Source organism: Parambassis ranga, chromosome 13 (genome assembly GCF_900634625.1).
Source record: "Parambassis ranga chromosome 13, fParRan2.1, whole genome shotgun sequence".
Lineage (NCBI taxonomy): Eukaryota > Metazoa > Chordata > Actinopteri > Ambassidae > Parambassis > Parambassis ranga.
In genome coordinates this window covers 23,942,311-23,967,846 of record NC_041033.1, presented here as the reverse complement: position 1 = coordinate 23,967,846, position 25,536 = coordinate 23,942,311, and the positions used below count along the sequence as shown (strand labels likewise).

Here is a 25,536-nt window from a genome sequence, read left to right as displayed (position 1 = left end):
CGAAGTCTCATCAGAGACGTCAGAGTGTTCTGAACACGCAGGGTGTAGTTCATGTTCACTTTGCAGGTAAAGAAGACTGGAAGTCTGTGACAGCAGTGACGATGGACACGCTGGGAGACAGGAGACACACGGAGGAGGGACCTGCAGCACAGTGTCCCCCAGCTCCAGGCCTCCTGTGAAAATGAAGGGGGATGTTTTCATCAGACCAACATGGAGGACGGACGAGGACATGAGACAGCCGGCGATCTGATCTGTTTTATTGTCATTTTCATTTCATCACCTCTGAGCTGAACCGTGGAGAGAAACACAAACACACAGTTCTACCGACTCACTAACGGAACGGCAACAAGTTCTGAGAGAGAATCGATCAGCCAGAATTAACAGTTGATGGTTTTGAACCCTCTACATGTTTAGTTTATTTCCAGCAGAGTGAGACCTCCTCTGTTCCGTCTCCACGCTGGAATCTACAGAATAAAGCTCATCACACCAAACTGGAATCACTGCGTTAAATATTCAGCCTGACGGAGTCTCGTACCTTTGATTAAAACGTCATGTGCAACAATCACATTACAGCGCTGCAGGGTCCTGGGATTATAATCCTGACATGTGTCCATCCAACACCCGGATCCTCTGTGATCTGAGTCTGTGTGCTGGACTGAGGTGCATGATGGGACAGAGAACTGATTCCCTCTTACAGTGCCTCTCAGTCCAGCAGGAGGACGAGGAGGAGGAGCAGAGAGAGACCAAAGAGGCTCCACGTCTCAGATGCTGCTGTGTTCAGAGCTGATCCATAGGGGGAGCTCAAACCTCCAACCCTGCTGATTTCAGTCCAGTTCTCCTCCTCCTCCTAATCTTCCTCCTCCTCCTAATCTTCCTCCTCCTCCTCCTCCCCCTCCTCCACCTCCTCCACCTCCAGGGAGGATTTTTGGAACTAAAATTATAATCTCTCCATGACTCAATCTAAAAAACTTCCACTAAACCCAAATTGTAAATAAGAGATTAAATAACAACGAAGCTCTGCGATGCTGCACCCAGACGGCCTCCACACATCCTCCACCTTTTCAACATGGCTGCTGCAGCGTTCTGTAAGAATCATGGAACTACAGATGTTAGTCAGACCCAGACTCTCAGCCTGAGCGTCAGGGCCTCTCACAGACCGTCGTCTGGGTTTTCCTGGACGGGCGTCCGGGTTTTGCGGCGGCGCGGGCGCAGCATGGTGAAGCATGAGGAGGCGGTCAGAGTGATGCGGCTCAGGCCCACATTCAGGCAGTGGACCTCGGAGGTGACCGGCACCTCAGCGAAGAGGGCGCGGTCCCGGGACAGCAGGGCCATGCCGCCATCGCTCGATGTCTCGATGTCTTTTACAATGTTGAGGATCTCCTGCCGCTCCGACTGCCGGGTCATCCCACGGATGTTCAAGATGGCCGACACGTGCTTCTTCCTGAACAGAGGGGGACAGGAGATGAAGAGGAGGTGTCACTCTGTGCATTTTTACAGAACCCAAACAGATGAAACATGCTGAGATGAAAGGATGAAGGCAGGGATGAGATGGACCAGCAGAGCTGTCGGCCATGTTGGTACCTGACATCCGGAAACTCTTGGACCAGAGTGCTGACTTCCATCTGGATGGAGGGGACCTCCTCCAGCTGGATGATCTCCGATATGTGAGACAAAGCGCTGTCCAACCAGCTGGACGGAGACTCCTGAGCGACACACACACATCGTTCTGTTTAAATGTCAGTGTGTGATGGGAGCCACTAGGGGGCGCTGCAGTCTGGCTCATGGTTCTCATGTTTGACTTTCACTGACCAGGTCTTTGAAGAGGACTTTGATCTGTTTGCCCTCGTCTCTGAGCCGGCCGGCCATCCTCTTCCTCATCTTCATAGAGGTGCAGATGATTCTGCCCCGCATGACGGAGCGGAGGTACTCCATCACCACCCGCCGGTGCACCTCCGCCACCAGCAGCTGAGGGCGAGACACACAGGGAGGCGCCGGGCGTTAAATCAAACACACCTCACATCCAGCACACGTCTCTCAGTCTGAATGAGGAACCCTTTGTGTGTGTCTGTGTGTGTGTGTGTGTGTGTGTGTGTATACCTGATATGGAGGACTGTCCATCCTGCGATACTTCTTAAAGTCCTCTTTCATCAGAGCTTCGATCTGCTCGTATGGCTCCGCATTACTCAACCACTTCCTCTTCACCAGACGCTCAAAGAAAGGCTGACACACACACACACAGACACAGACACACACACAGAGACACACACACACACACAGAGAGACACACACAGACACACAAACACAGAGAGAGACACACACAGACACACACACACACAGAGAGACACACACACACACACAGACACACACACACAGAGACACAGAGAGACACAGAGACACACACAGAGACACACACACACACACACACACACAGAGACACAGACACACACACACACACAGAGACACACACACAAACAGAGACACAGAGAGACACAGAGACACACACACAGAGAGACACACACAGACACACACACACAGAGACACACACAGACACACACACACAGAGAGAGACACACACACACACACACACACACACACACACACACACACAGACACACACACACAGAGACACAGAGAGACACAGAGACACACACACAGAGACACACACACACACACACACAGAGACACAGACACACACACACACACAGAGACACACACACAGAGACACACACACAAACAGAGACACAGAGAGACACAGAGACACACACACACACACACACAGACACACAAATAAATTTAAAATAAACAGTGATGGTAAACTTTAAACCAGCCTGAATGAAACTGTGGTTACTGTGGTCTGTCTGTGTGTCTCTGTGTGTGTCTGTGTCTCTCTGTCTGTGTCTCTCTGTGTGTCTCTGTGTGTGTGTCTCTGTGTGTGTCTGTGTCTCTCTCTCTGTGTGTGTCTGTGTGTGTGTACCCTGATGTGCAGGTACAGGCGCTCTGACAGGACTCGGACTCCCTGCTGGACGATGTGATCCAGACACTTGTTGGCTCTTCGCAGAGAGTCCTCGCTGACCGACGGGTCGCACTGAGCGCAGCGCTGCATGAAGCCTCTGCACACAGACACACACAGTGAATGTATGTTACACACACAACGTGTTGTCTGACAGTTGTGTGACAGAAACATTTGTGAACCTGAACGGAGGGCAGCAGTTGACCAGCGCGATGGTTTTGGACACATATCCGTCCTCGTTCTCTCCGAACATGCCGCTCTGCATCCCTTCGTGGAACATCTCCACTTTGCGCTGGAAGCTGGACGAGAGAATCACGATCATGTTCTGAAACAGTCTGAGCCTGAGAATGACATGTTCAAAGGTTCTGTCTGTCGTCCCCTGTAACGCCAGGATCACGCCTCTTTAAACGCCGGTGACACCTTCATGTCCTCGCCTCATCGAGCCCTGGTTTTCCTGAAAGCTGCATGGACACCTGGCCTACACTGAAGGTGTCAGAGTACATCATGATCCTGTGTTTCCAGTTTATGATGTTAGACTACTGAAGGCAGCTAAGTAGCTAGAGGCTAATGCTAAACTCATTTCCTGAGCACGCCATCATCTATTTACGCTAGAAGCAGCATGTCTGCAGTATTCAGGAAATAAATATGAACTCAGAATCACTGCTCAATGGCGTTAAATAAACGCACCTGTACAGGAAGTCCGCCAGCCCGTTGAGGCTGCACTGAGCCACTCTGGAACCCAGACTCCTGTTGATGGAGGCAGAGCGCTCCAGATCCACCTGCAGCCTCTGAAACAGCAACAGACACACAGTCAGCACCTGCTCGCGTTTTCTCTGTGAGGGCGTCGGGTTACAGGAGGCAGGGTAAAAAGGTAAATCCAGAGGTTTTAGGTGGAACCAGCACGTTCCTGTTCTCGACATGTGGACTGAACCTGAGCTATGACCTCATCTGGGAGGTGAAGGCAGAGCAGCTGCAGTGAGCTCCCTGTAGTACTCACTTTGGCCACTAGAGGACAACAGCTGCTTCCAGTGGACAGGAAAGCTGGGAAACAGTGTGTGTGTGTGTGTGTGTGTTTGTGTGTGTGTTTGTGTCAGGAAGTGCTTGCTGTTGACTTTGGCTGCAGTTGAAGGACAGAGCCAGAAAAACAATCAGTGTACAAAACGCAGCGGAATCAACCTTTATGTAACACGGCTTTAATTACACAGGAAACACTGTTTCCACCGTGGCAACGGCCACAGAGGGCTCAGAGTGTGTGTGTGTGTGTGTGTGTGTGACCTGTATGACGGTCTTGGCCAGCGTGATCTGGTACTCCTCGATGTGCAGCGTCTCCATCCATCTCTTCTCCTCCTCGTCCAGGACCTGACTCAGCTCTGTGGTGACCTTCGCCTGCACAGGGAGGCGCCGGGCGTCAAATCAAACACGCCTCACACACAAATGACATGAAGGCTGAACACAGCTGGTGACCTCACAGTGTGTGTGTGTGTGTGTTACCCGGACAGAGTTGAGGCAGTCCAGCTCCAGCCTGTCCACGGTCTCGGTGGGCAGCAGAGGACTGAGCTGAGAGCGGTTGAATGGAGTGGTGATGCACACTGTCCCCAGAACGTCTCTGAAACACACACACACACACAGTGTTGTTGTTTTGTGCGTCCTCGGATGTGCAGCCATGCAGTGTGTACCTGTTGTACATGTTGTGCAGCCAGTCCAGCAGCGAGTAGATGTCGGTGATCTCCAGCTGCTTGTCGGTGATTTCCTTCAGCCGCCGAGCGACGGCCTGGTGGTAGCTCTCCACGTACACCTGTGGCAGGTCAGAGGTCAAAGGTCAGACAGCGCTCAGAGTCTGAACACGCACCACAGGGATCAGGTCTCACCTGGAAGGGCTGGTACTCCTCGGGGTAAATGGACACCACGTTCCTGTTGGCGGCACCCAGGTCCTCCACCACGCGGGCTCGGAGCCGGTCCAGGTACCGGTCCAGTTCTCCGGCTGTGAACTCAGTCCTCTGAGGCAGAGAACCATCAGCAGCCTCCTCCACCGCCTCCTTCCACCTCTGCTTCAGGCGGCGAGGCCTCGGGCCCCCGGGGGCCGCTCCCTCGCTGAGGGCCCAGTCTTTGTCCGCTTGCTCCTCCTGCTGCAGCACCTGCACACACCAACACATTGACCCCCATCCCATTTACCATCTGTTGCCATCTGTGGCAGCTGCACCAGTCCTCACCTGCACCACCAGGCCCAGGTTCGGCCCGGCTGTCGGAGACCTCAGGGACTCCCGGACCACGGCCCACAGCTCCTTCTGCAGCTCCTCGTACAGCAGCTCCACGTCCTTCGCCTTCCTCCGGCCGCCGTCTTTGTGGTTCGGGCTGGTGGCGTCCTCGGGCTGCATCACACGGTCGGCTGCGGCGGACTCGTTACACTCCTGCTCCAGCTCCAGGATGTGGCTGTCAGCCAGGAAGAGGTCCCGCTTCTTCACCAGCTGCAGGATCTCCAGGACTGCAGGGGGCAGAGGGACCCGTCAGGTCAAAGGTGCAGGTCTATGTATGTGGTGGTGCAGCTCTGCAGAGAATCTGTCCTGCTGGTTTCTACATGACCCCCACCCCCAGCCTCTGATTAGCATTACCAGCTGCTCATCACTCTGGAGGAGGGTTCGTTTGATTCTAACATCAAAGCAGCCCTCGGGGGGGGGGGGGGGTCCTGAATTTGAAACTTTCCTGGAAGCTTCAGCAGCTTCTCTCTGGACATTTCACCAAGATTCAGCTGCGAGACACAAATCCATCTTCTAGACTTCAAACTAAGCCTAGCTTGTGTTGACCCACAGCTGGTCTGGACCAAACGGCGTCCTGCGAGGAGGCCCTGGAAGTTCTGGCTGTGTTTTAGCAGCACCTCCTATAATCCTCACATGTATGCTAACTGCTGCTGGCTAAAGTCTGTCCTAAGGCTGCGGAGCTTCCCGAGTGTCTCCTTTAAAGTCTGACAGAGGACAACATGTGACAGTAGTGACACTGTCCTCTGGGTCCCCTCAGACGCCTGATCCTCAGGAGACAGCAGGGCTGGTCTGAGGTCAGCGTGTCCTGTCAGCTACAGTGAAGTCTTTCAGGGAGGACTCCCTCAGACTGTCAGGGCCAGGATGTGACCCCTCCCGCTGATGACATCATCAGCATGTCATGAGATCACTGCTGCTCTCTGTGTGTTTCCGTCTCATGTGTCCAACAGTGTCTCCTGGCTCTGCTGCTGGTTCTGGCTGCAGTCTGTGTGCTGGGAGGACAGGAGCACGGGTGATGACCTACAGTGTCCTGCAGCACTAGGGTCCATCCTCACCTGCTGCAAAACCAGACTAGAGGCCACTACACCTGAGACACCGGCAGGTACTTCAAAACTCAGAATCACATGAGAGACCTGGATGTCCATGGGGACATCCAGGTCTCTCATGTGAAGGTGCAGGTCCCGTTTTAGTCCTGTTTATAGACCTGGATGTCCATGGGGACATCCAGGTCTATAAACAGGACTAAAACGGGACCTGCACCTTCAGACAGAGCCCAGGACCAGGTCTGGTATTGGTCAACCAAACCGACATCCAGGTGTGGCAGCAACAACAACAGCTGGAGGACACACTCCCAGCAACAGAGGCGGCACCACATGTCCAGCAGGGACCGGATCCATCATGGCCAAACGCCGTCATATATCATGGGCTGTATACAAATGAGCGATGGAGCTCTGGCCGGGAGGACAGGACCAAACAGACAGGGACACCTGATGTCCTTCATTCTGCACACTGTGGCACCAGCATGAGAGGCAGAGACACCCAGACGTCCCCATCTCCAGCAGCTTCCTCCCGCTCCTCCTGTGGGATTCCCAGCTACTCCCAGACTAATGTAATCCCTCTAGAGAGACCTGGGTCGGCCTGGGTCTCCACCCAGATGGTGACCCTCTAAAGGGAGGGTATCCCAAGCACCTCAGCTGGCTCCACTTCCTGTCTGATGTCAGGAAGCCGCTCCAATTAAAGCCATGAAACAGCGGCGCTGCGTTCAGGACACACCCTCTCAGCCAATCAGAGGGAGGGGTGAGCAGAGGACATGTGACTCAGTGGATCATCATCACTGCAGCAGGACAGGAAATGATGTCACCTCCCACCCCAGCTGTTGCGTCACAGCTTCTACAGGGCTGCTCTTTCAAAATAAAAGTCTTTGCTGTGTGTTGGTGAGAGGGAGGATTTGAGACCGCACACACACAGACACACACAGACAGACACACACACACAGACACACACAGACAGACACACACAGACACACACACACACAAACACAGAAACACACACACAGACCCACAAACAGACAAAGACACACACACAGACCCACAAACACAGAAACACAGAAACACACACACACACACACACACACAGACACACACACACACACACACACACACACACAGACACACAAACACACAAACAAACACACACACAGACCCACACAGACACACACAGACACAGACCCACAAACAGACAGACACACACACACAGACCCACAAACACAGAAACACACACACACAGACACACACACACACACAGACCCACAAACACACAAAGACACACACACACACAGACACACACACAGACACACACAGACACACAAACACACAGACAGACACACACACACACACAGACACACACAAACACACAGACAGACACAGACACACACACAGACACACACAGACACACACAGACACACACAGACACACACAGCCCAGAGGAAGCTCCTCTCTACAAACAGAACAATGTGAGTGGAACATCTCGGCTCTGTTTCGGGTGTGCGGTGGAATAACGTGGAGGTCAGAGGTCACTTCAGCCTGAACCTGAATGAAGTGCATGTTGAGTACATCTAGCTCTGTCTCAGGAAGCGGTGGACTTCCTGCCAGTGGACATGTTGGCACCGAGGGGTCTACAGCAACGTGCAGAGCTGCACCAGCACACAGGAGCGCCTGGAACCAGACTCCACTGAAAACTCAACTGAGGCTCAACATGTGGCTCCAGCCTGAGACACAGAGCAGAGGTCAGCTTTGATAAGACCACAGAGGACAGGTAACACACACACACTGCTGGGTATGTGGGGACCCTTACTGTCTCTGTCCCTTAAACTAACCTTAAATTCTCAACCAAACCCTTAAAAATCCTACAGCAGTCCTTAGGACACAGCGCCTGTCCTCACACTGTGAAAGTGTCCACATAATGCAGGAATGTCCTCACATGACAGGACCCTCAAGGGTCTCCTGGTCCTCACAAAGACACATGTACACACAGGGTGTGTCTGCTGTAAGGTGAGATTTCACTTTGAGCACCTTCAAACCAGACGACACCGGAGCCTGTAAAACAGCTGTAACAACACACACACACACACACAGACACACACACACACAGACACACACACACACAGACACACACACACACACACACACACAGACAGACACACACACACAGACAGACACACACACACACACACACACAGACACACACACACAGACACACACACACACACACACACCTCCCAGCCTATCCATCAGCGTGCCCCCCCCCCCTCAGAAACACGGCTCATACTGTTCTGCAGAGGAAATCTCTTCCAGCTGTGTGGATGAAGCCACACCCACCTCCACCTCCACCATGTCTCAAGCCATCAACAGCTCCACCAGCTCCACCAGCTCCACCAGCTCCACCCCTGCATTTAATGACACTGTTGTAGCTTCTGTGTGATGTAAAGAGGTGACCTTTGACCTCCTACACTGTCACACAGCCCGTCTGTCAGGCAGCTGTAGAACTAACACCGGATGAAGCTCAGGCGCTGTGGTTTCTTTGAGGCACTGAACGCCTCACAGCTGCGGGTTGAAACAGTCAGACTGCACTGATGACCTCTGACCTCTGTGTGACACGTGTGCGGCGCTGCTGTGCACTTTGTGAATGCTCAGCGAACTCTGTGAAACTGAAGAAGCTGCTGAGTCAGCGCTACCTGCACAGACACACCTGAGAGCGGCAGCTGATTTAAGTGTCGTGTCCTGTGTGTGTGTGTGTGTGTGTGTGTGTGTGTGTGTGTGAACAGTGGCAGTATTGTGCGAGTGTGTGCAGGTAATCCAAGCTCTGTCTTCACATTTTTCTGCTCTGCTGTCGTCAGTCACTGAGACACGACTCAGCAACTTTACAGTAAAATATGTCGAGCGCTGAGGACGAGGTGAAGAGGGGGAGGAGGAGGAAGAGGAGGAAGAGGAGGAGGAGGAGGAAGAGGAGGAGGAGGAGGAGGAGGAGGAGGAAGAGGAGGAGGAGGAGGAGGAGGAAGAAGAGGAGGAGGAGGAGGAGGAAGAGGAGGAGGAGGAGGAGGAGGAAGAGGAGAGGAGGAGGAGGAGGAGGCAGGAGAGAGGAGGAGGAGGAGGAGGAGGAAGAGGAGGAGGAGGAAGAAGAGGAGGAGGAGGAGGAGGAAGAGGAGGAAGAAGAGGAGGAGGAGGGAAGAGGAGGAGGAGGAGGAGGAGGAGGAAGAGGAGGAAGAAGAGGAGGAGGAGGGAGGAAGAGGAGGAGGAAGAGGAGGAGGAGGAAGAAGGGAGGAGGAGGAGGAGGAAGAGGAGGAGGAGGAGGAGGAGGAAGAGGAGGAAGAAGAGGAGGAGGAGGAAGAAGAGGAGGAGGAGGAGGAGGAGGAGGAGGGAAGAGGAGGAGGAAGAAGAGGGAGGAGGAGGAGGAAGAGGAGGAGGAAGAAGAGGAGGAGGAGGAGGAGGAGGAGGAAGAGGAGGAAGAAGAGGAGGAGGAGGAAGAAGAAGAGGAGGAGGAGAGGAGGAGGAGGAAGAAGAGAGAGGGAAGAAGAGGAGGAGGAGGAGGAAGAGGAGGAGAGGAGGAGGAGGAAGGAGGAGGAGGAGGAAGAAGAGGAGGAGGAAGAGGAGGAGGAGGAAGAAGAGGAGGAGGAGGAGGAGGAAGAGGAGGAGGAGGAGGAAGAGGAGGAGGAGGAAGAAGAGGAGGAGGAGGAGGAAGAGGAGGAGGAGGAGGAGGAAGAGGAGGAGGAAGAGGAGGAGGAGGAAGAAGAGGAGGAGGAGGAGGAGGAAGAGGAGGAGGAGGAGGAAGAGGAGGAGGAGGAAGAAGAGGAGGAGGAAGAGGAGGAGGAGGAGGAAGAGGAGGAGGAAGAAGAGGAGGAGGAGGAGGAGGAAGAGCGCTGTAGTTTCTCCACATGCTGTCAAAGCTTCACTGCTTAGTACAGCTGCACTCTGCAGGTCAGACTCTGAGTGTTGGTCATGTGACTCCTCATGGCGTCCTGCTGAGGAGGACTGGACTTTGTGTTTCACTCTTTGTGAGTCTGGTGGACTCTTTATTTTTTGTGTTTTTAAAGTGTGCTCTGATGAGAAACAGTTGTGTTGTGGAGCTTCCTGTCAGAATAATGAGGATGGTCGGTTTGTTCCCTGCAGGCACAGCTGGCTCCAACATGTCTCCTCTGACCTCGGCCTGATGTTTGTGTCCCTGCTTCCATCCAGATACAACATCTGCATCTGATGTCTATTCACATTTAATGAAGCTGAAGATCTGATGTGCTCCACTGAGACTGTTCTGCATGAGTAACACAGACACATGAAGATAAACATCATGTCTGCAGCTGGACTTCCTCTTCATTATTACTATTATTATTATTATTATTATTATTATTATTGTTATTATTATTGTTATAATACGCATGTTGCAGCAGGAGCCACATGTTGTAGCACCTCTCATGTTGGAGCTGGAAGCCATTTCACCCTCACACACACACTCTCTCTCGCCCCTGTGTGCAGGATTCCAGGTTTAAAGTGGACTTCCTGTCTCCTGTTTCAGCTTCTACCTGCAGCGACTCGCTGACAGCAGCTGCTGTAACATGAGTGTAATCTGTCAGATTAAATCCCTCCGCTGCATTCAGCTGGTCTCATTCTCTACACACTTTTTTATGGGAGGTGTGACCTCTTTTTACACACACACACACAGGTCAGATGAACAGCTTCAACTAAACAGAAGCTCAGACAAATATCTGATTTCATAACAAGCTTCTCTGCACTGAATCACAGTACAGCTGGTAGTGTGTGCACACACAGCTGCCACCCGTGGATTCATATTAATCTCTTGTCTCTGGAAAGTGATCATAATGTTCCAGAAGGAAAAGGGTTCATTTCATGCATGATGGAGCTGGTGGGGCTGATGGAGCTGGTGGAGGTGGTGGAGCTGGTGGAGCTGATAGAGCTGGTGGAGCTGGTGGAGCTGGTGGAGGTGGTGGAGCTGATAGAGCTGGTGGAGCTGACAGAGCTGGTGGAGGTGGTGGAGCTGATAGAGCTGGTGGAGCTGGTGGAGGTGGTGGAGCTGGTGGAGCTGGTGGATTCCTGCTGTGCAGAGCATCCTGTCAGCTTCTGTCGGAGCTGCACGCTTACATTAGAAACCAGAATGCATGAAGGCGAGCTGCAGCAGTCGGACGGAGGTCAGCTGTCCCACACACCTGAACCCACCACAGGAAGGAGTTCAGCAGGTCTGTGCTGAAGTCCAGTCCATGATGTGGGCTCTGAGCCTGGTGGGTGTCAGACAGCTCACACTGACTGGATGTGAAGCCACATGTGAAGCGATGCGTTCACTGACCGGCGGCTCAGCTCTCAGCCTGTTTCATAGCTAAACAGGATTAAAGGTGTCAGGGCTGTTTGTACCTGCATCACACAGCCAGCAGTAACCTGATCGGCCGACATGGTGGTGGAAACAAGCCCTCACCTGCTGACCTCACCTGAGCCTGCAGAACTGACAGAGTTCAAACAGGTTTCAGTCTGCTGCTCCTCTACACTGAAGCAGGAGCAGCAGAGAACCTTCCAGCTCCTCCTGGAACTGCTCCTGGCCGGCCTGCGGGCCTCCACCAGCTGCTGGGTACTGCTCCTGGCCGGCCTGCGGGCCTCCACCAGCTGCTGGGTACTGCTCCTGGCCGGCCTGCGGGCCTCCACCAGCTGCTGGGTAAACCTCTAACAGAGAGCTGTGTGTGTGTGTGTGTGTGTGTGTGTGTGTGTGTGTGTTAATGTTTCCTGACACTTTGAGTAAATGATTCATTAAACAGATTCATAAATACTGACAATAATGTTGGGACTCATTTAGCATCGCAGCTGTAAACAAGGGTGTGGAGGAACTGAGAACACACACACACAGACACAGACACACACACAGACACACACACACACACACACACACACACACACACACACACACACACACACAATTCATGTCCATTACAAAATGGCAAACAGGGTGTTATAAACAATAGATGTCCTTAGAAAGTTTCCAGGAGCGGCCCAATACTTATACCACACACACACACACACACACACAGACACACACACACACACACACACACACACACACACACACACACACACACGTGTTACACAATGTAAGTCACCTTCAGTCCCTGGTCTGTGTCTCTCGCCCCTCTCTCCCCTTGGCTCTTTATATATTTTTCCTCTGTAGCTGTGATGTTGCTAAGCTAACTCTTACCTGACAGCGGCTCTCTGGGTTTCACCTCCTCCACCGCCTCCTCCTGCACCGGCTGGTCCTCGGGGCCCTGGGACTGATGGTCGGCCATGGACTCCCTCTTCCCCAGCTTCCCCAGGCCGACCATCTTCATGAAGGACAGGCGGCGGCTGGTGGAGTCGCCCTCGCTCTCCGAACAGTTCAGCTCGCCGTTGGTGAGCGACTCCTTCCTGGAGCCGAGGGATTCACGATATTTTCCTGCAAACCTGAGAGAGGAACCCAGAAAGAGGGATCAGCTCCGAGAGCCTGTGGCTGCACCACCTGTCCTCCCATCATGCCTCCACCCTCTCCTTGTCCTTCACGCCCTACCTGAGCAGACTTCCTTCAGAGCTCCTCCTCCCCCTCTTCTTCTTCTCTCCAGGTGAAGGCGTCCCCTGCAGTGAGCCCTGCGGCGATGGGGTGTCGCCGCCTTTGCTCCTGGCCGATGCTCTCAGGTTCTTCCCGAGCTTGCCGAGACTTTTCAGCGGGGACTTGAACCTGAAGGAAGCCTTCACCGAGCCGCCTCCTCCACCGCCGTTCCCCTTCTTGCCCTCGTTGGCCTCGTTCTCGTCCTCCTCGTCTTCGAACGGGTTGCGGTCCCTCGGCACGTCGCCGTCCAGGAGCGAGCTGCCCGGTGACCAGTGGTTGCCGTGGCCGCCGTTGCCATGGATACCATCGTCGTCATTATCAAAAGGGGTGTGGTGACGGGGAGAGATGTTGAGGCTCATCCTGCGGAGGATCAGGGCGTTGTCTAGAGTCGGACCGCCGCCTTTCAGGCGCACTGGGAGGTTCTTGAGGATGGGCATGATGGAGCTGGGGAGGGGAGGGAGGGGAGGGGGGAGAAACCTGGGGAGGAGGAAGATCAGATCGATCAATCACTTCAATCAGCTTGTTCTACGTTAACATATTATGACTTCTGGCTGCGGCAGCGCCCCCTGCTGTTTGAACACTGACCTCTACAGTAAAACTCAGCTAAGAATTAACCCATGAAGTCAGTATTAACGCTTCGGCTTCGTGTTGTTGGCTTCGTGTTCCAGACACACTTCCTGTGCTGGGAGCCTGTTGGGAACTCTGCTGTTATGGCGTTTTATTTTCGGAGCTGCTGATAAGACCCCGCCCTCACTGAGACATCACTTACACTTTATGACAGCCGCTCAGATAACATGGAGGTCAGGTCCGGTCACCATAGCAACACATCCTGAAAGACGTCCGAGGTTTCGGAGGGGTGGGGGGGGCAGGTTTACCACCGGTCACATGAGTTTCATCCATCAATGATGCAGAAACAGAAACATGTCCACAGTCAGACCGCCCTGTGTGATGTCACTGCGGCGCCGTGACCTCTGGAACCTGACCCTGGCTGGGGGTTTAAGCTGCGGGTAACCGTGGCAACCGCAGCCGTGCTGTCAAACAGTGGGTCAGTGAGCAGGACGTGGGGTCATAAAGCAGCCGCTGTCACATGGTCTCATAAAGTTTAAGGACAAAGAGTCATAAAGTGTTCAAACATTAACAGCCGCTCATGATTCATGGAACACTGTAATCATTAAGAGGCTCCACTTAACCAGCGCCGATAGGACGCTCTGTGGCGCTTATGGGGGGCGGAGTCTGGCGGTCTGAGGGAACGGACGGTCAGGATGCTGAGGCACGCAGCAGGAACTGTCCTGCCGTGGTCCGAGCCCGGTTTGTTGTTTACTTCCCTCTTTCACGCTGATCTGTCGGCCGATTGTTCCGATCTGTCGGACGATCGTTCCGATCTGTCGGACGATCGTTCCGATCTGTCTGCTTCTGATCGGACACCTGAGAGGCAGCAGAGCAGAGCTGCTGCATCAGCTGCACCTCATCCTAAACAAGAATGAAAACCTGCTGCAGCTAACGAGCAGATTAAAATGACAATAATGTTCTGGTTGGATTAAGATCAGATTATGGTTAGATTAGGGTCCAGGAAGTGAATGGTGTAATGTCCTCTGAAGGATGGAAACTCTGTGGAGGGGCAGTGGGAGCGGATGTTGTTCATGTTGTTGGTTTCCAGTCTCACCATCAGGACACACTGCTGCTGCCAGAAATAGACACACACACAGAGACACAGACACACACAGACACACACAGAGACTCACACAGAGACACAGACACACACACACAGAGACACACAGAGACACACACACACAGACACAGAGACACAGACACACACACAGACACACACACAGACACACACACACAGAGACACAGACACACACAGAGACACACACACAGAGACACAGACACACACAGACACAGAGACACACACACAGACACACAGAGACACACACACAGAGACACACACACACAGACACACACACAGACACACACACACAGAGACACAGACACACACAGAGACACACACAGACACACACAGACACAGAGACACACACACAGACACACAGAGACACACACACACACACACACAGACACACACACACACACAGACACACACACACACACACACACACACACAGACACACACAGACACACACACACAGACACACACACACACACAGAGACACAGAGACACAGAGACACAGACACACACACACACAGACACAGACACACACACACACAGACACACACAGACACACACACACACACACAGAGACACAGAGACACACACACACACACACACACAGAGACACACAGAGACACAGACACACAGACACACAGAGACACACACACACACAGAGACACAGACACACACACACACTTTCTATATAGTTAAAGGAAAGTGCTGCACACACACACACACACACACAGACACAGACACACACACTAAGAAAACACACTCAGTGTAAAGTGGGAAGTGATTCAGCGCTGTTGGTTCCATAAATACCCAGCAGCCCCGGCGGCAGGCTCAGGAAGCCCACGCGGAGCCTGGTGGCGCTCACACACAACCTGTTTTCTTCAAGAGGGTCGCAGGGCATCGCGGAAGCTTCTGGACACAAACAATGGGAGCGGAAAGGACAGCGATAGTGTGACGGACAGAGGCGAGGACTCCCAGGTCCCTGCTGCTCTCCACTGGGTGTGGTGCACCTCCACAGCTCCAGGACCCACCAGGGCCGCAGGCCCAAACCCTCCGACACAAGGGGCCCACACTCCTCCAAAATAAAAGCACGGCTGCCAGACATCTGTGGATGGATGCATCTACACAGGCATAGGACTGCTGGACTGCAGCAGATATCAGGAAGGACGATGAGGGACCAGAAGAAGACTTCAGTCTGAGCTGAACTCTGCTCAGCGCTCCAAACTGTCACCCAGCCTGAGGCTGAGCAGCTGCCAGGTGCTTCACTGCATACGGCCGGTCAGCCATGATGGATTCACTCATCCACTGGGACATAAATCCTGACCTGACCTTTCCCCCAAAAGAGGCCTGAAACCGTCCAATCAAGTCCTCAGGGAGGCGTCCCTCAGGATCAGTTTTAGAGCCACAGGTCCTTATTCTGAGGACACACCTGGATTTACTGTGCTGTGATGTTTCATCCACCCTGTGCAGCATCACTGACCCCCAGGCGCAGAGGAGTGTGTGTTCTTCTCACACACACACAGACACACACACACACACACACACTCCTCAGCTGTCACTCTGACAGTTTAACTTCATGTGAGGGTGAAAAGTCGCCACATTTCAACAAAACACAAACAGGAAACAAGGGAGAGGAGCAGATAGCCAATCAGGCGGAGGCACCAGCCTCAGCCCTGACCCTCAGTGTGTGTGTGTGTGTGTGTGTGTGTGTGTGTGTTATGACTAATGGCTGATAATCAGCTGATGTATGTTGGAGGAAACATTCACTAAAAATAACGACAGGAACAGTTTTATAAGAGGAGACCAGCTTCCTGTCCATCATGGCTTTAAATCAAACTGACGACTTCTGACACACAGACACACACACACACACACACAGACACACACGCAGACACACACACACACACAGACACACACACACACACACACACACACACACAGACACACACACACACACACTGCTGCATCTATGAGAATAAAGCTATAAAACTTAAAATTACTCCCAGGAAACAATCAGACGAAGAGCCTGAAGGACAAACCCAGGGAACAAATGTCCACACACACACACACACACACACACACACACACACACACACACACACACACACAGACACACAGTCTGAGCACAGAGGTGAATTGTGCTGGATGATAAGTGCTCAGTGTCTCAGTGTTTCTTCAGCTTCCCACAGAGCGGCAGGCTGTCAATCATCGACCGTCATCAAAGTCCTGAACCGACAGCCGGACTCTGATTGGTCCAAACATGCTTCACATGAGTTTAGGGTAAAGTGATGGTTTCGCAGACCTCTGTCTCTGATTGGCTGCTGCCTGTCTGATGCATCATGTGACTGCAGCACATTCCTCTGCAGAGACGGGATAATCAGACATTTTTCTGAGCAGCTGCTTCCACTCAGAAACGGCGCTGAGTCAGCAGTTTGTTCTGAATCAGAGCCAGATGCAGCGTGGGTAACCGTGACCTCACTGAGCGCGTCTATCATCTGATAACTGTTGTCCTGCTGGGATCATCAGCGAGGTCTCCGCCTGCAGACATGCTCAGGCCGTGCGCTGCGTGTGCTGACTGTCAAACAGGACGAGGATCTGCTGGTCCAGGCCGGCCGCAGGATCCTCAGCCCCACCCGGCCCACACAGAGAGGGGGCTGATGGGACTTTGGAGCCAATAAAGGTGTCTTTATCAGAGCAGCTCATCGGTCGGATCAACACACAGTCTGAGCTCAGGTTGCAGGGTTTAACAGCTTCTTAAACGCTGCACCTAACACCGACCTCTGCTCTGCCGCACAGCTCCACACCGACCGCTCGGGTCCCTCTGTCCCTCTCCTGACGGTGCTCCTCCACCTCCAGCTCCTCTAACACTCAGAGCAGAGGTGCCTGCGGCTGAAACTCAGACCTCACCCGGCAACAAGCCATTCTATTTTCTGATTGGCCGATAGGACAGACAGCTGTACCAGCACACAGTGGTCCGCCTTAGACTCCTCACCTCTCCACCTGAGACCCGAGTACCTGAGAGGTCTGCTTTACATCACCATGTAAGCTAAGCTAATGCTAGGCTATCACAAGAAGACTGCAGACATACAGACAACCAACTTATTGATTATTGATTACTTGATATTTGATGAACAAATCAGTGAAAATGCATCCACGCTCAATCCGGCAGTCCTCCAAACCGCTAGTTGTCACATGGTGATATTCAGACCGGGGTAGGACAGGGTGCGCACGCGTCGTGGGGTTTCTTTTGTTTCGTTGGTTCTTTTTTTCGGGCCAGAACGGGTCTGATTCCTCTGCAGCCTGTAGTGGAAACTGAACTCTGGGCAAAGCGTTCATAGCTCAGCGATGTTAGCACACGGCTTTGAAACGCGACCCGATGCTGTCCCTGTGAAGCAGGAAGTACGATGCCGGATCGGCGGTCAGGCCTTTCAGCAAATCCAACTCAATAAGGCTTCAACCGGATTTGTGCTGTTCAGATTGAGAAAAAACAATCCGCCAGGAGCAGGGTATGGTCCAAATCCCCCGAGTGACTACACAAGTCTGAACGGGGTCTAAATGATGCAGGACGTTTCTGGGAAAACCAAGCAGACATGGAGCGCTGCGAGCGTGAAGATCTCTATCAGATCAGCAGGTTCTGTAGGTGCTGAGAGACGAGGTCACAGCAGACTGAAGGTGACACCTGAGACACCAGAACCTGCATCAGCAGCTCTGTGATGTGGAACGGCCTGAGCACGCGGTGTGCTTTTGTTTGTTTACATTACACCTTTAAAGTGAAGCAGAAACTTGAGCCGCGGCTCATCCCCACCCACGGACACACCTGGACACACCCAGGACTCGTGACGTGCAGGTAACCTGAGCTGCAGAGCGATCCTGGTCGGGTCCAGGTTCTGCTCCTGCTTTAACAGACAGTCGCCTCACGGTGTGGGTCTGTTTAAACAGACCCAGAGGACAGGACGCTGTGTTTCCATGGTAACATCCTGACACGCTAAGGATACAGACGCCAACAAGCAGTCAGCACCAACTACAGACAGAACCAGCGCTCATCAGGGAGGCCCCAGGAAGCAAAGCAAACGCACCCATAACTCTGTCGGTGACCGTCAGTGGGTCTGTCCTCTGTTGCATTCAGGCGCGGCCGCAAATGTAGGAACGAGAGTGGAGCCGCGCGCAGTGAAAGGTCAGAGCGCTGATGCTGATGAGTTCCTTCATCACGGAGGACTTCATCAGCCCGCAGACGCTCCAGAGCTCGGACAGGTGGATGTGTTCAGGTCCTTCTGGTTGTCTCTGTGGGCGTCTGACAATTAGCGATATGTCCCATCATGCATTGCACAAGACCACCTAAAAGAGCGGGAACAGAAGTGACGTCACCTGCCAACATAATGATGGTTTAAAGAGCGCAGCGTGACCGGCTGTGTTTGATGATTTATTATGTATTGATCCATAATATTATTATTAAAAAACACACACTGTTGTGTGTCCTTGGGCAAGACACTTTACCTGCAGAGCCTCCAGTGGACTCACTGGTGTATGGCGCTCTGCTGGGCTGCCTTAAGCAATTTCCCCATTGTGGGACTAATAAAGGTTTCAATTATTATTATAACTGATACCAGAGCCTCGGCACAGATCGGCTCGATTAATGTGCGACAGCAATGACGTCATCAATGCCGACAGAAAAGATCTAAGAAAAATATTTACAACATAAACATAGACGGTGGGGGGGGGGGACTTGATGACGGAGACAGAGACCAATGTCCAATAAATAAACAGGTCAGAAACATGTCACAGAGGTCATGTGATGTTATAGCCACCAACAGCAGGGGGGTCAAAGGTCACATGAGTTCATACAGTAAGTCCATCAGGAAGTCAAACTGTCCATGTCAGCAGGGGGCGGCGTGCTTCTGTTTAATGTGTTCATCATTCATTCCAGTGTTTAACATCCGGCAGGGGGGGGGGCAGGAAACACTGCAGGGGGGTGAAGCACAGAAGAAGAAGAGTGATGGACGGACAAAGACACAGAGGACTGGCATCCGTCCACAGTCTGCTGCTTGTTTAGCTCTAATGGAAAAACACTTCCGGACTCACAGTCAGTGAACACAACACTGCACTAAAGACAAGTCAGTAAATGCAGCATGACAGAAGACATGCCAACTGGCAATATGACACTGAACGCAGCACGATGGAAGAGTCAGTGAATGCAGCACGATGGAAGAGTCAGTGAACGCAGCACAGACTAAATAAAGCAGCAGATTAATAATCTGACAGATCACAGAGACACCCTGCATTTCAAAACAAAGGCAAAGGACGTGTGTTTTCATTTGAAGCGCCTGCACGTCCTCTTTGTGCTCCGTGTTCGGTCTCCTCCAGTCAAATGCTTCACAAGCTGCTCTGAGGCAGCCGGAGTCTGAAACGTCCCGCTACCATGAATGCACCACTGACAAGTCAGAGATTAAAGTGCAGGATCATGAAGAGGTTCAGAGGAATGTCTGACCTCCACTGTCCTTCAGACCTGAGACACACCTGTGACACCTCACACACACACAGACACACACAGCTCAACACAGACACACATCACACACACACACAGACACACACAGCTCAACACACAGCTCAACACACACACACACACCTCAACACAGCTCAACACAGACACACACACACACAGACACACACAGCTCAACACACATACACAGCTCAACACAGACACACACACCTCAACACACACACACCTCAACACAGACACACCTCAACACAGACACACATCACACACAGACACAGCTCAACACAGACACCTCACACACACACAGACACAGACACACACTACTCAGTCAATAAAGATGACAAAGATGATTTGTCTCTCCTCTGAAAGCAGCTTTGTGTCTTAATGTCTAACCTTAGTTCAGTCCTTCTAACTTGTCTGATTATTGATTAACTCTGATTAATCAATAATCAGAGCGCCTGCAGCCAAATCACAGCTGTGCCCAGTCTTTCAGTCAGTTTTTACTCTTTCCAACTTATTTAAACTGCACCGTCAGCGTTTAACTTACAGCTCGGAGACATGGCGGCGGGTCAGCGGCTCAAACTCTCATCACAGTCCGGGTGAAGCGTCTCGAGAAGCGGACACAAATCTGAGAAACTTCGCGGAAAAATACGGAGCTCCAAGCGCTCCGCGATACAGAGACTGTCTGCTGCAGAGCGGACTGAGCCGAGGAGGGGGGAGGGAGGGAGAGAGAGGGAGGGAGGGAGGGAGAGAGAGAGAGGGAGAGAGAGAGAGAGGGAGGGAGAGAGAGAGGAAGAGAGAGAGGGAGGTGAGGAGAGAGGGAGGGAGGGAGGGAGGAGAGAGAGGGAGAGAGAGAGAGAAAGGAGAGAGGGAGGTGAGGAGAGAGAGAGAGAGAGGGGGGGGAGGGAGGGAGAGAGGAGAGAGAGAGAGAGAGAGGGAGGGAGAGAGAGAGAGGGAGGTGAGGAGAGAGAGAGAGAGGATAGAGAAAGAGGGAGAGAGAGGGAGAGAGGGGGGAAGAGAGAGGGAGAGAGAGAGGGGGGAAGAGAGAGGGAGAGAGAGAGAGAGAGGGAGAGGGAGAGAGAGAGGGGGGGAAGAGAGAGGGAGAGGGAGGGAGGGAGGAGAGAGAGGGAGGGAGAGAGAGAGAGGAAGAGAGAGAGAGAGGGAGGGGAGAGAGAGAGAGGAGGGCGAGAGAGAGAGAGGGAGGGAGGGGGAGGAGGAGGAGGGGGAGGAGGAGGGGGAGGAAAGCCCCGGTGTTCCGGGCGTGTTGCATTCAGGCGCGGTCGCAAATGTAGAAACGAGGGTGGACCCACGCAGTGAAAGGTCAGAGCGCTGATGCTGATTGGCTCTGATGAGTTCCTCCATCAGGACTTCCTCAGCTCGGACAGGTTGATGTGTTCAGGTCCTGCTGGTCCTCTGAGTGTTCTGCAGACAGAGCTGATGAATATTCACTCTTATTAAACATCATGTCACATGATGTCTCCTGTCTGATACCTGCTGCTGCCTTCAGGTGTCCCAGTCACATGGTGCCTTTCAATGTCAAACTACTTCCTGTTTCTGCCCCCCCCCCCCCCCCACCCCACACACACACACACAAAGAGAAGCTGTCAGTCAACAGCAGCTTTATTACAGTGTGTGTGTGTGTGTGTGTGTGTGTGTCATTCCCAGGCCTGGCAGTCATCAGTCAGCAGCAGTAAATACACACTATAACACCACTATCACACACACAGACACACACACCGTGTCACCTTGCCCTGAGTCTCCTCTCACAGAGACGTGTGTTTTCTTTTAAAAACACCTTGCTGGCATGCACCATCACCCGGCCATTGACAGCGCCACTCACAGGCCTGGCATGTGTACTACAGTGTGTTGTGAGACTGAGTCAGTGATGGACGGAGCAGAGAGGCAGAGTGACGGTGAAGGTCTGAAACATCTCCTGGATGCCCGAGCTGCAGGTATTCCTCTGATGTGTTCCTGCAGCAGCTCCCTGATGGACCCGGGGCCTCTGGGTAAAATGACAGACCTGCCAGCGGCTCCATGATCACATGACCAACACTCAGAGCGCCTCAGTCTGACCTGCAGCTGAGTGATTCTGCACACACACACACTCTAACTGCAGACAGGGTGGAGTGTGCCTGTGTGGACACACTCTGCAGTGACGTGACTGCTCCTGACGTCCACTCTGTGGCGTCTGTCCAGCTGGACGCCGCCAGAGAACGAGTCCATCAACAGAAAATAAATCAGCGTGTGTGAGAGCAGGTCAATGACAGCATGAAACATCATCTGTTAGAAATGAGATGATGCTACGTCCAGCCTCAGGAACTGATCCACTGATGACGTCATGAGGTCAGATGTTCTTCTCAGAAACATCAGAACATGAAACAGCGAGCGCAGCAGGAACCAGAGGGTTACACTAGAACTTCAGATCAGAAATGAAACTTCAGGAACGACTGACAGCAGCAGAATAAAGCGCTGACTCCACACACTTCTCTTTTTCTGACACACTTTTGTCAATCTGTAACTGCTGACTCACAACTTTCACAAACATCCACACAGCTGAGCAGACACACTGAGCGGTGCTAGCTTTACTGACCACACTGTGAGGCTGCGAGCACAGCCTCCCACAGCTCCACCTGCAGGCTCCAGGTTCTGAGCTGGTGCTGTCCAATCAGAGTCCAGTCAGGAAGTGCTGTCAGTTCTGTCCAATCAGAGTCCAGTCAGGAAGTGCTGTCAGTTCTGTGTCTGTTGCTTCATGAAGACTTTTCTGCTTTGATCAGTTTGTTTCAGTCAAAGTGTCTTTATGCTCATATTGTCCTCACAGAGACACAACAGTCCTCTACACACATGCTAGCTGCTACATGCTAGCTGTCAGAGAGCCTCAGCACATGATAGACAGAGACTGACGGATGGTTCGTCCAATCAGCAGCTGAGTGTACTTTAAAGTTACAAACAGGTGGACAGACACACACTGAGTCTCAGTCATCTGTCTGAACATCGATGACAGCAGAGAACTCTGCTGCTTTTAGGGACAGAAGCTGTAAACACAGTGTCTGCTTCACTCTGAGCTAAGCTAAGCTAAGCTAAGCTAAGCTAAGCTAACTGCTGCTGACTGTGTGTTTACTGAAACCAGCTGAATCACAGAAACCTGCTGAAAACTTTCACTGTGCTTCAGTGCTGAGTGGTTCATGTCCTCTGGAGAAGGAACCGAAACATCATGTCTGTGTGTGTCTGTGTGTGTGTGTCTGTGTGTGTGTCTGTGTGTGTCTGTCTCTCTGTGTCTATGTGTGTCTGTGTGTGTCTGTCTCTCTGTGTCTGTGTGTGTGTCTGTGTGTGTCTGTCTGTGTGTGTGTGTCTGTGTGTGTCTGTCTCTCTGTGTCTATGTGTGTCTGTGTGTGTCTGTCTGTGTGTGTCTGTCTCTCTGTGTCTGTGTGTGTCTTTGTGTGTCTGTGTCTCTGTATGTGTGTGTCTGTCTCTGTGTGTGTCTGTGTGTCTGTCTCTGTCTCTGTGTATGTCTGTGTGTGTGAGTCTGTGTGAGTCTCTCTCTCTCTCTCTCTCTCTCTGTGTCTGTCTGTGTGTGTCTGTCTGTCTGTGTGTGTCTCTGTGTGTGTCTGTCTGTCTGTGTGTGTCTGTCTGTCTGTGTGTGTCTGTGTGTGTCTCTGTGTGTGTCTGTCTGTGTGTGTGTCCTGCTCTGTGCTTTATTGGTCAGACGTGTTCAACTGTTGCATAACAGCAGAGGTGTGATCAGAGTGGAGGAGGGAAACCCTCAGAGGGATCAGACACACACACAGACACACACACAGACACACACACAGTGCTGAATGACCATGCTGCCCTCTGAGAGTCCTGAAGGAGAGTCTGTCTGAGCTACAGGTCAAATAAATAAAACACAAAAGAAACCCGAGACAATAAAAATATAACGACAATAAAAGCGTTGACTTGGGAACGTTCAGTTTTCAGGTTTGACTCCATTAATGTTAGCCTAGCTTAGCACAAAGTGTGTGAGACCTGCAGCCTCCTGCTGCTTCATGAATCAGGAACAAATCCTGTCTTTGTGTTTGTTGAGCCGTGATGACTGTGTGTGTGTGTGTGTGTGTGTGTGCTGCTGGGAAACACACAGACTGCCAGGACGCGGTGTCACACCTGATCTGATCCACGCTGAGCACTGAAGCCAGAACCTCGACCAGCCACGGGATTATCTTATCTAGAAACAGGAAGTGATGTCACAGAGCTGACTGACAACACAAACACGAGGCTACAGTGAGCAGAAACCTTCTGGAACATCATCAGAGCGTCCAATCAGGCGCCGACCGCAGTCATGTGACTTCAAATGAACCCGAGCACGCCTGTGCTGACGGAGCGAAGGCCAAGAGTTATGATGTGAAGGCTGTGATCATGGACACACACAGACACACACAGAGACACACACAGACACACAGTCACACACACACACACAGAGACACACACAGACACAAACACACACACAGACACAAACACAGACACACACACAGACAGACACACACACAGACACACACCCACACAGTCACACTCACACACACACACACACGCACAGACACACACTGTGAGAATAACCACATCTCTGATTTTATGACCTTCATCCTCATTACCTCCAAATCTGATCATCGGTCAGAGGACATGTGACCAGCGTCACACATGTCAACAAAAATGCATTATCTTAGAAACAATACACACACACACACAAAGAGCGCGCGCACACACACACAGTCTGACTGGAACTACTTCCTGCAGTAGAAACAGTCCCTGTGGAACTGCTAACATGAGGCGTCAGTGAACGCCCCGTCCACACACACAGACACACACACACACACACACAGACACACACACACACACTCAGCTCTCACCTTCTTGTTTGTGGCTGCAGAATAATAAGTTGTCCAGCTGGTCCGTGACATTCAGGACTCAAACATCTTCAGCTCTGCAGGTCAATATTCAGGTTCTGGCTCCCCCTGGGTTCTCCTGGGTTCTCCTGGCTCCCCCTGGGTTCTCCTGGGTTCTCCTGGGTTCTCCTGGCTCCCCCTGGGTTCTCCTGGGTTCTCCTGGCTCCCCCTGGGTTCTCCTGGGTTCTCCTGGCTCCCCCTGGGTTCTCCTGGCTCCCCCTGGGTTCTCCTGGGTTCTCCTGGCTCCCCCTGGGCTGCTCAGTGCTCTGGCTTCTCCCTGCTGGTTGTGCTGGTTTGGCTCCGTCTCCTCGTCGAGCTCTCTGAGACAGAGCTGCTTGTTTCCTGTTTGTTTTATTTTCTAGCTGCAGCAGGAAATGGTCATCCTTTCCTCTTCCTCCCTCCTATGGACCCCAGCACACACACACACACACACACAACCTGATGGCCTGGCCTCCTCATTGACCTCCATCACACACGCCTGATTTGAATTAACTGATGAATCTATTAACAGATCGGATCATTGATCAGTGCAGTTATTCTCAGATCTGAATCATTTTCTG

At 52.4% G+C, this 25,536-nt stretch overlaps 1 protein-coding gene across 4 annotated transcripts; it reads right to left on the bottom strand.

Annotated features, from left to right (window-relative positions):
• Positions 1-240: 240 nt before the first annotated feature.
• Positions 241-25,417, bottom strand: LOC114445275 (tumor necrosis factor alpha-induced protein 2-like). 4 transcript variants are annotated; one of them, XM_028420236.1, is made up of 15 exons: positions 12,853-13,328; positions 12,508-12,749; positions 5,221-5,492; positions 4,879-5,145; positions 4,687-4,805; positions 4,502-4,616; positions 4,286-4,396; positions 3,698-3,798; positions 3,193-3,309; positions 2,975-3,110; positions 2,098-2,220; positions 1,810-1,965; positions 1,582-1,703; positions 902-1,441; positions 241-865 (listed from the first exon to the last, which is right to left on the bottom strand). In XM_028420236.1, the coding sequence occupies exons 1-14, from the start codon at positions 13,326-13,328 to the stop codon at positions 1,150-1,152; spliced, it is 2,649 nt and encodes an 882-aa protein (XP_028276037.1). In that variant the 3' UTR covers positions 241-865; positions 902-1,149. The 4 variants fall into 4 exon arrangements, with proteins under 4 accessions (XP_028276037.1, XP_028276036.1, XP_028276035.1 ...); XM_028420235.1 differs by lacking the exon at positions 241-865 and adding an exon at positions 24,941-25,417 and having other exon boundaries at positions 1,150-1,441; positions 12,853-13,368; XM_028420234.1 differs by lacking the exon at positions 241-865 and adding an exon at positions 20,611-20,764 and having other exon boundaries at positions 1,150-1,441; positions 12,853-13,368.
• Positions 25,418-25,536: the final 119 nt, after the last annotated feature.

Bases quoted from the DNA above. Each gene is read 5' to 3' on its own strand.
- LOC114445275 (XM_028420235.1), bottom strand. From the start codon at position 13,328: ATGCCCATCCTCAAGAACCTCCCAGTGCGCCTGAAAGGCGGCGGTCCG. The intron at 3,111-3,192 runs GTTCACAAATGT...GTCTGTGTGCAG, and splicing joins AACTGCTGCCCTCCGTTCAG to AGGCTTCATGCAGCGCTGCG. The intron at 1,442-1,581 runs GTACCAACATGG...CCCTCTGTTCAG, and splicing joins CAAGAGTTTCCGGATGTCAG to GAAGAAGCACGTGTCGGCCA.